This window comes from Charadrius vociferus, unplaced genomic scaffold (assembly GCF_000708025.1).
Source record: "Charadrius vociferus isolate BGI_N301 unplaced genomic scaffold, ASM70802v2 scaffold61, whole genome shotgun sequence".
NCBI lineage: Eukaryota > Metazoa > Chordata > Aves > Charadriiformes > Charadriidae > Charadrius > Charadrius vociferus.
The window spans coordinates 5,635,694-5,645,989 of NW_009646945.1; the positions used below are offsets into that span (position 1 = coordinate 5,635,694).

The 10,296-nt window shown below is 39.6% G+C and overlaps 2 protein-coding genes across 3 annotated transcripts in view; one reads left to right on the forward strand and one right to left on the reverse strand.

The window, feature by feature from the left end:
- The window catches only part of WAC (WW domain containing adaptor with coiled-coil), a 65,424-nt gene extending 65,202 nt beyond the window's left edge, over positions 1-222 (reverse strand). For both annotated transcript variants that reach the window (XM_009895115.1, XM_009895113.1), the window contains exons 1-2: positions 182-222; positions 5-38 (exon numbers count right to left, since the gene is read on the reverse strand). In XM_009895115.1, the coding sequence (XP_009893417.1) occupies positions 5-38; positions 182-222 (75 nt within the window). The remainder of the gene's footprint in view (positions 1-4; positions 39-181) is intronic.
- Positions 223-2,233: 2,011 nt separating this feature from the next.
- On the forward strand, positions 2,234-2,578 carry LOC104295361 (Sjoegren syndrome nuclear autoantigen 1 homolog). Its single transcript, XM_009895116.1, has one exon. The coding sequence runs from the start codon at positions 2,234-2,236 to the stop codon at positions 2,576-2,578; it is 345 nt and encodes a 114-aa protein (XP_009893418.1).
- The last annotated feature ends 7,718 nt before the right edge of the window (positions 2,579-10,296 follow it).

A 10,296-nucleotide genomic window follows, 5' to 3' on the forward strand; every position in this document is an offset into this window, starting at 1 on the left:
CCTGGTAGGGCTGCGAGTCCCCCCTGCGGTCGTGACAGCTAAAGAGAAAGCGAGAGAAAGAGAGAGACGTTAGCGAACAACCGTTACCGGCCGCCGGGGAAGGGGGCCCAAACATGGCGGAGGGGAGGGGGAGACCCCGCGGGGCCAGGGGCCAGAGGAGGAGGAGGAGGAAGGGATTTACCCATCACTGAGTCTCTGCTGTTTCCTCGCATACATTACCATCAATGCCCGGCCTGTGTGTGTGAGTGTGAGGGGACCAGGAGGGGACGGCCGCGGCCGGGCCACAGGCGCCGAGGGGGGAGGAAGGCTATTGTGCGTTGTTTGGATTTATGGAGGAAGGGGCTTAGGAAGAGTACTAGTACTGAGGCGGCCAGGGCTAGGACTCCGCCTAGTTTATTGGGGATAGAGCGTAAGATAGCGTATGCAAACAGGAAGTATCATTCTGGTTTAATGTGTGGTGGTGTGACTAGAGGGTTCGCTGGTGTGAAATTTTCTGGGTCCCCTAGAAGGTTTGGGGAGAATATGGCTAGGGTTATTAGTGGGAGGAGTATTAGAATAAATCCTAGAATGTCCTTGAGTGAGAAGTATGGATGGAATGGGATTTTGTCACAGTTTGATACGATGCCAAGGGGGTTATTTGAGCCGGATTCATGGAGGAAGGTGAGATGGATAAAGAAAGAAATTGGAAAGTTTATTTATTAATGTAACTCCAGTACTATTGACATGTGTAAATATCATGAATAAAATTCGTGATGAAAATACGTTGTGAATTTTAATGAAATCTTTCTAGTGTTGTTTAGAAAGTTAGAGGAAGTGAAAGAGGGTGAAAAAGTGAAAAATTATGTCTAACGAGCATTCATCAAATAGCAGCATATAAAGGGTTTGTGGAAAGACCATAACCAAATGCAAGGCAAAGTGCATCAGTGTTATAATGATTCCCCTAATACTTGAAACCGTATCATTCAGTAACTCTTGAGGGCCAAAAAACAGTCCGCCACCCATACGATGCTCAGGTCTTGAAAGATATTCCCCGCCGCACTGGAGGGGCTTCCTGAAGACGCCCAGAGAAAAAGAGAACCAAAAGAGGAGAAGTAGGGAATGCCGCGATCACGGACGAAAATGGTGATATATAGCCAACCAGATGTATCGGTGAAGTACAAGTTGAGGGGATTTACCAAGTTATGGCCCTGAAAAAGGAACCAGAGGCGCAAAAGAGCAAGATGGGTTAGGGGTGTAGGGGGAAAGAATGGTCTTGAAGCTAGTAGCGTAGGATCTTTCTGACACCGGGTTGCTGATTTCACGTGAGGTGTACGATTAATAAATCCACCTGGTACCTGCTTTATGTACTTCAGGAGATATTGCAGGTAATGGGCGGGGCCAATCATAGTGTGCTACCAAGCACTGCCGTATCATTAATACTATACTATGTAAAACCTACCATTTGGATGGTTTTAGTACAGTACACAGTGGTTTATCCCTTAGAATCATGGCATGGGTCTGTCCTTGTGGGAGATATGCGGATAAGGTGTTAGTGTCCAGATTGAATAGTAATGAAATTACTACATGCATTATATGTATATGGGGTAAATAGATTAATGTACTAAAATACATAGGCTAGGTCCTGAAGGCTGGGCTCGTGGTTATGAGGGGGAGCATGGTATGGGGTGTAAACATGGGGGCGCCAGATCGGTTTGCTTCAGGTGGCCCCGGGCTTTCTGAAGTGGATGCCTGGCGCTCGGTTTGCCGAGCCTCTTCATCAGGGGCCGAGTGGATACCGCTGCCGGTGGTGACTGCTGAGCCTTCTAGGAAAGGGTCATTTGGTTGTTTCTGACCGAACCCTTGAAGTCAGAGGTACAAAGCACCGTATATCCAGAATGGTATTAAGATATTATAAAACACAATAGAACTTTTTTTGATACCGGAGTTGAGCGTTGCTATGAAGGTATAATAGGAGAGACCAGTTTTCAGTAAAGGTACAGTGTAGGTTCCAAATTTTGTACTGCCCTCTTCCTGAAAAGTTCCTGCGCAACGCAGAACTAGCATGTTAACGTTAAACAGAGCATCTTTCCCTGTGGCTGTGTCTGTGACAGTGTAGCATTGTTTGTAATAAGTCTCTTACATGATTTTTCTTTTTGTTTTCTGTTGTCTTTTTGGTTTGGGGTTTTTTTTTTTTTAGAGTGCAAAAGGCTGTTGCTGAGAGGACTTCGGGGAGCAGTGGCAGAGCTCAGGGAGGATGACTCAGCAGGGAGCTGTTCTTCAGGGTTACAATAATGAGCTAGTGAAATGCATTGAAGACTTGTGTATGCAAAAAGAAGAGCTGAACAAACAAATCCAGCAAGCAGAAGAGGAAAAAAATAAACTCCAGCATGAAATCCAAGTCCTGAGTGAACAACTGGAGTGTGTATGTGAAAACCTGGCCCAAAAGGTAGCATCACGGAATGAGCTTGATAAAATTCTTGCTGAAACTGAAGCTGCTTACATGAAGATTTTGGATAGTTCTAGAACTTTGCTTAATGTTCTGAAGAAGGAAGTGGGAAGCTTAAAGCATATGCCAGAACTGAAAACCAATGTAACGTGAAACGGTCAAATGTTTGGATTGCACAGTGCTAAAATTCCACTAGGTGAGAAATGTGGTTAGCCACAGGACCTTGCAACGACAGTATAAGCAGAGGGGGATTTTCTTCCAACCTTTCTGTATGTCTTATTACTATTTTTAAATGCACTAGAAAATAGATGAAATAAAGTTATGTTTTGCTGTTTTAAAAAAATCTAATTACTTCAACACTACAAAACTATACTGCGGATAGGTAGTTGAGGCAGATGCGAGGCTGTCAGTTTTTACATGCTGAGGCTTCAAGGCTCTTCTGAAGATATGGGGAAAAAAATAATGTTTTATTGGTTGGCTCTGGGTGGCTACCAGTGAATTCCTGTTCGATTGAAAACTAGTGGATGCAAGTGATCAGATACTACTTTTTTTCATTTTACAAATGGTTGGGCTTTACTGTTAGGGACCAAACAGAAAACAGCTATTTAGCTTCCTCTAGGAGTTTGGAGATCTGTTTGATGCATGTACGAAGGCAGCCCCTGTTTACAATCATCTCTTACTTGTCTGGAATAACGGAGGGATAAGGTTAGGAAATGTGACTAATGCAGGGCATGGAGGATTAAACTGTAAGACTATATGTAGTTTGTGCATCTTCTGAAATTATACTCAAAAAGCCTCGTTTAGAAACGAGACACACTATAGTGAAAGGCTTTGGTGCGAGTGCATGCCTCCCATGTGCAGGGCACAGCATTGCAGACAGCTACACCATGTAAACTTGGACCAACTCATCCACTTCTGGATAAGGAAAAGATGACTGAATTTCAATAGTGTCTAGAAGTCCTGAAAAAACTACTGGGGTTCAATCAAAAATACGAAGGGTTAAATACATGGCCAAAGAAGGTAATCTTAGCTAAAAGCCAATAATGAAGCTTCTGGAAACCTTTTTAGTGCCCTGTAGCTCTATACTGATATATTAAATAATTATGATTAGATTGTAAAGAATAGTGAACAACCTGGAATGGAGAGAAATAAATACAAATGAAAGTAGAAAATGAGATCAGAAGTAGTTTGTAGCTGTCAGACATTCTTACAGATTAGGTTAAAACAGAACTTAGTTTAGAGATCGGGAGGAAGGTAGCAGCATGGCAGAACTCTGAATGTAATCCTGTTTTCTATTTCTATTAGTTACTGAAGCTCACTGTGTTTGTGTGTGTGTACATACATATGCATTTTGTCTTGCTCATTCATGTGTTACAGCAGTAACTTTATTTTTAAGCTGCATCTTATAGTCAGATCTTCATTCTATACCAATTAACTAAATTGGAAGAAGTGCAATTGTAATCTCCTTACTTGATAACTGTGTGTCTCTCAGGTGTAAGTATAAAGGGTATGTAGATGGGAATAGTTTCAGTAATAGCTCTTCACCAATAATATGAAGCAAATTTTATGTTCTTCTCGTTGCAATGCTACGTCAGGAATTAGTGTGACTGAGCTAATCAACAATTTACTTGTATAGCATTTCCACCGACTCCCCTCAAGTAATGGCTGAGGTGATAAAATTAGATAATCTCAGGGGTATTGCTATGGTTGTAGAACCACACTACTCGGGACTACCTTGTTTATATTGAAGTGAAACACAAAAATGTTGCTATTTTTTAGTAGCAAAAAAGTGATTTATTTGAGTGGATGTTTCTTGGTATTCTCTCTTCCCTTTGTCTGATAGTAGTAACTAATTTACATCAAAATAGGAACACACAGGAAAAAGTATTAACTAAAGAGGAAGGACTTTTTTTTAGCATTGCATATGTAAACTGCTGCTGCTTATTATCTGAACCAGAACTTGAAATTGCCTATGTGAAAAAAAAGTTTATATCATAGAAAGCTCATTTATAGAGAACAGTACAGTTAATTTCTTGTATTATCTGTCTCGGACAATAATTACAGGTTTGTGTGCCTTAGAATAATCATATATTATAAATAATGCCTCTTCTTGCTCTACTTAGGCTGTTAAAGCTAAACAAGTTTTAAGAGAAGCCTTGTAAGTCTTTAAAGAAGTCTAATTCATGGCCATTACTACATCTAAGTGTAGCTTTTACAGAGTCAAAACTGAAATACTGGAGATGTTTGAATTTAATTTACAAAACTAAGGGAAAATGTAACTGTTGGCTAGTATTTACATGCACTGGGGCCTCCCAACTTTCAAATAAAAAGTTGAAATGTTAGAATTCCATTCAGTGATCCCAGTCTATGAAATTTCTGTTTAAATTCAGATTCACAAATGAAGAGCAATAATATCATATCTCTAGGGCTTGTATGTTTGTAGAATAACTCCCAAGTGTGGTGGTCATTGTGAAGTAAGTGAACCTGCAGAGTTGTTACTCAAAAATAGCTCTTACATTATGTTCTGTATTGACCCAAATGAACTTACTGTGTCCTCTTATTGAAGTGAACCTTTTTCACTGTTTCTTCAGGTAGTATAAATCATGACATAAATAGCTTTTCTTAAACAGCATCAGTTTGTTTAGAATAGAAGATATGCAAACTAACTTAATACACAGTATTGCTAGAACAGAAGTGATAATTTGCAGATTACAGCAGCTGTGGAGGGCTAGCCTGCAATGGAAAGGTTGCATGAAATGAGGTAGGTTATAAACTTAAAGCATCGTACTTATTCCTGACTTAATTTTTATATTGATTTTTATATGACTTTCTGGGCTAGATCTAGTAATTTACTTGAGTGCTTACAATCCAGGAGCTTTAATGACAAAAGTTCAGGTTACCAAATTGTGCCTAATCTAAAGTGCTGTGTTGGGTGACTTGTAGCTCATTTGGTATGTGAGGAGAGGCAGTTCTTGAAACTCCTACCTGTGCTTGATTCAAAGCTCCAGTGAAGTGCATCTAGAGCACTGGTCTAATTTCCTGAACTTACATAGTGGCACCTCCACCTAGTTTCCAAATAATGGAACATAACTGGAGGAGAGATAATGATTCCCAGCTTTTATAGCAATACTTCTTAAATACGTACCTAGCATATACAGCTCTAGTGATCAACAGGTTCTTCCAAACATTTGAGTCTTGACTCTGCCAAGTAAATTAAGTTTATTATGTATGATAGAGTTTGGTGGTTACCAAAGAAACTGCTTGTGAGTGGTATGTTCAAAGGAATTTTCTGTGTGGAGGTGGTTATACAAACCACTGGGTTAAGTCCCATATAGAAGCAGTCACTCACAATCCATCACTGTCTCTGTGGAGATGCTTACCCTGCACTTCAGGGACCTCCCCACATGCACTTTCTGCTAGTTGCCCTACAGGAATGGACCTGAGTAGATTGGGATGGATCCTAATTCTTGGGGTGGAGAATAAAGAGAAAGTATTGATGTGGATTCCTGGGTTGGGAATGCTGGAGCATGAGGGGGTGCGATAGAGAGGTGAAATTCTTGATTTCTGAATGCTTTAAGTGTGCTTGTACTGAGCTACTGCCTGCAGTTCCTGCTACCCAATAAATCAAATTTTAGAAATTGTCTGAGGTTAACCAGTAGTCTGGATTTTCCCCCTGCCTCCTGTAGTCCACTGACAAGTGAGCTCCAGAGGCAGCCTACATCTTTGTGTCCTCTTTCTGGCCACGCAAGCTGGCATGCTCAGCTGCACCATGGCCAGTTTCAGCCGGAGGCTGTGGAAACTGAGCCTCCCATTTGCTGGGTAAGGGTACTGCCAGGCTCACACAGGATGTGTTGCCATTGTTTCCTACCCTGGTAGCTCTCCTGTGAACATTAATCGGTGAACTACTTGGGTTTCATAAAGAATCCTAAGTCCTGTCTCTGTATTAGATGCACTCCATGTTTATGTCGGATTGACCGTGGAGAATTTAGGCAGAGGGATGGCAATTTTTTGGTGCTTAACTCGGTGAATGCAAGAGATTTGTTCCCATGAATTAGGAGGTCTTCAGACTAGAAAGAATAGGCATCTTCAAACATGCTCAGAATTGTCCATTCAAACAACTAAGCAAGCTATAATCTAAACCCAGATGACTGGGTCTTGGATTGCCATTTCAGAATTAAGTGTCTCAATTCCATCTAGCTCTTGTGGTATAAGTGTGTCTCACTCCAAATTGATTAAATGCATTAAGCTAAATTGGAACAAGGTACTCTTAATTCTGGAATAAGAACTTCCAGAAGATTGCTAGCAAAAGGATCAAATGTCTACAGTTAATTCATAGTGTAGATGAGTCCTGCACAGAAGACCAATATCTATTACTCCTGAGATGATTTTGCCTGTTAGGAGAAATTTGAGTTAGAAGATGTAGCTTGTGGCAGTTGCTGAAATTATCCTTAACTTTGAGTATATCCTGCGCTCTTGGGTTTTTATGTAAGAAGTAGATAAAACTACATTTTTTTTTTAATAATTTTTTTTTTCCCCTTCCTCTTCAGTAGTGAGTGAAGTAGCATCAATAGATGCTTTAATACTGATATGTTTGTGTGTGTGTTGGGTTTTTTTTTAACAGATAGATGGATAGACAAGTTTTCCTAAAATCAGAGCGCTCATTTAGTTTTTAATGTAAGTTTGTGGTTTTAAGTGTAGATGTCAATATCTTTTTTTTTTTTTTTTCCCTCTGTTGAGGGAAGGACAGATTAGCCTTTGGTTTAGTTTGTGCACTAATTGCTTTGTCAGCCTCTGTTTTGTTTGTTACTGGGGGGGTGGAGTCAGGCACTGTGGCCGCTTCTTGGATGAATATTCTACACTTTTTTTAAACTGGGAATGGGTCTTTTTTGTTCTTTGCTCCTTACTGCTTTATAAATCTTGTCTTTAATTTCAGTTGCCCCAGAGTAGTCCTTGATTGTTGTCTTCCTCAACTGATTTTCAGATGAAGTTTCATCCAATATCTAGCTGTAAAAAACAGATGTGCTCAGGTGTCACAACTTACTTGCATGTTAGCTATTAATAAAACAAGATGGAGACGTTCAGGCTTGCAGAAAAGGGAGCTGCATATTATTTGGTCATTCGTAGCTTTAGCTTACAGATTTGTGTGAAAAGTAGTTCAGTGTTGTAGTTTGATTTTACAAAAATATGTTAGAAGAAGCAGGGCTAATAAAACAAAAGTAGTTTCACAAGATCTTGTGCGGTGGAACAACCTACTTTTTTTTTTTTGTCTATTTGTGCAAGACTAGACTATAGATATGCTGCAGTAACCACAACAGTAAATTAGTAAATTTTAGTATGAACTTGGATATCTTATTTAGCAATGACATTGTAAATAATGGTGTCAAATCTTTGCATTTTGATTGTAGAAAGCCTACTGCTTGCTACATCATTCAAAGTTTGTAATATTTGTACGTATGCTTAATTTGAACGTCATAAATGGAAAAATGTTACTCTTGGAATAGGGTTTGTCTGCATCAGAGGAAAATGGGCACCTGTAGACAGAGATCACATTCCAGAAAAGGCATTTGAGAAAAGTCAGGCTCCCTCTGGAGGTGGGACTGATCGTGATTCTACTGACTGTGATGGGAGCTTTGGTTTCCCTCACACCTCACTTCAAGGTGTATTAAGTTATGTGGGATGACTTTTCCTCTCTGCTTACCACCACTCGTGTTTTATGGAATATATGTACTTGGCCCTGAAGGATTTATAACGGTGTTGAGTGTTCTTGTTTATTATCTTTTCAGAGGCAGACACACAGCTTCTTGCAGTGGCCAGCCTAAATCAAGAAGATGGAAGTGTTAGGTAGAGACTGTAAAACAAAGTAAGAAGCTGAACAATTTTAAACACTTTTCAAAGTATGATACCGAATAGACTAATCATGGAGCATTTTAAAGTTAAATCTTCATAGGTGTTATTTTTGAGTTTCATATGCTTAGGTTCTAACGTTCCAGTGAGAGCTCCTGCAATGAGCTTGAGGTTTTCCATTGGTATGTGGTATATGGGAACACTTTTAAAAATGACAGATTTGCAACTTAAAATTTTTTAAACCTACTTCATTGATTTAGTTGAACATAGTAAAAAAAAAAATAGCAAATTTCATTCCCAAATGCTTTCAAATCTCCCTATCGGTATTCAGAATTAGATCAAATTAATATTTGTAGTATTCTCTTGTCATTATATGGTTATTAAAAAGTTGATACAATTTAGAGACCCATTCTGATCGGGCATGTCTCTCAGTTCCAGAGACAAAATCATTTTTGTGTTCTGCAAGCTTTAATTTTTTTTTAATGCCTCTTTTTCTTTATACACTAAGAACACTTTGAGTTGAAAATCAGCATGATGGTTAGACTTCTGGGATGCATTTTTTTAGTATAGTTGGTATTTAGGGCTGAATCATGTTCTGTCAGATGTTTGAAAACAAACAAAAAAGCTAGCTACTACTAATTCTTCATATGCTTATGTAGTTGTTCAGTAACAGAAACCCTGCTGGACATTTGTGCTGCTTACCTTCCAGTAGCAAGTGGGGTTACTTGCTGTAATTGATGAACCCAAGGTATTTTTCATTAAATATTGATCCTTCCTCAATAATTGTTGCTAGCGTGAGGAGTGGATACTTCATCCCTGCAGGGGAGCGTGGGGCAAAAGAGCAGCTGCCTTCTTAGTAGAGGCCACCCACCTGTGGAAAGAGAGGGACATCTTTGTTAGCCTGGCTTACGGTAAAGGGTTGTGAGACAATTAAAACCAAGTGGTTATAATGGTCATCATTTACTGTTGCAAGGTCCACTGAAGCAAGCTGGAAAAAAAGAAAACCCAGTCCATGCTGTCAGTCACAAGAAATTTGATACCTGATCACAATCAGTTTATATTTAAATGCAGGAGCTCAGGTACAGCTGGAAGCAGTGTAGCTACGGCAGTACTGGGTTCAGCAAGGGTTAATTTTTCCTTCCAAAAAGCAGTCAACCATGTGGACACACTTAGGAAACCTTATGCACTCAGGAGTCACTGGACTTGCTGGAAAAGCATAACCTGTTTCTATTCTTGAAACTCAAGGAATTCTGTCTTTACTGACATGCAACATTAGATACGACTCCATGAGAAGGGTATTTGTTCAAAATCCTATTCCCTTTAGCCGCCTTTCTCCGAAGCCTGAGATGTTCTTGCTTTAGATTCAAGTTGTTCAAGTTCAAAAACCTGTGGCTAAAGAAAAACACAAAGATGCCCAAGTTCCACTGAAGCCCGCAAGCCTGTAAGTGGTTTGTATTCACTGTGTAGTACACCAAGTTCTTGGTCAAATGCAGTCTAATCTTGCAGTCAAGTTGCAAGTTTTGTGGCTCCTCTAAGTAGTTTAAATGATTTGCAACAAGTGTTGCTTGTTCAATTTGGAATGTACTTTTGGTTTTTTGTTTGTTTGGTTTTTAATGAAGTATTGAGGCCTCCTGTGGCACTCTGCTATAGGCATTCATGTTGCGCATGTGGATATATGTGTTTTCTTTGGGAATGTCAGAAAGAAACTACCTGTAGAGCAGCAATTTAAGTGAAACAAGATTTGGGTTTATGCCATGCTGTTTTTATTTTAGAAAGTGTTTAAAAACGCTAAGTTTATACATAAATATATGTATATAGGATATATAAACAAGTGCTTCCAATCAACAGATCACAAAGTACCTTACAGAGAATGCTAATGTCTTTATCCCCCTTGACAGACAGTGACATTCGATAGTAATCTGCCCCAAATCAGGGACAGATCTGGGAATGGTGGCTTTGCTTTTTCAGCCTAAACTGAATGCTCTGACTTGGACTGCTTCCAACAGATTCACATCCTGTTTGACGTT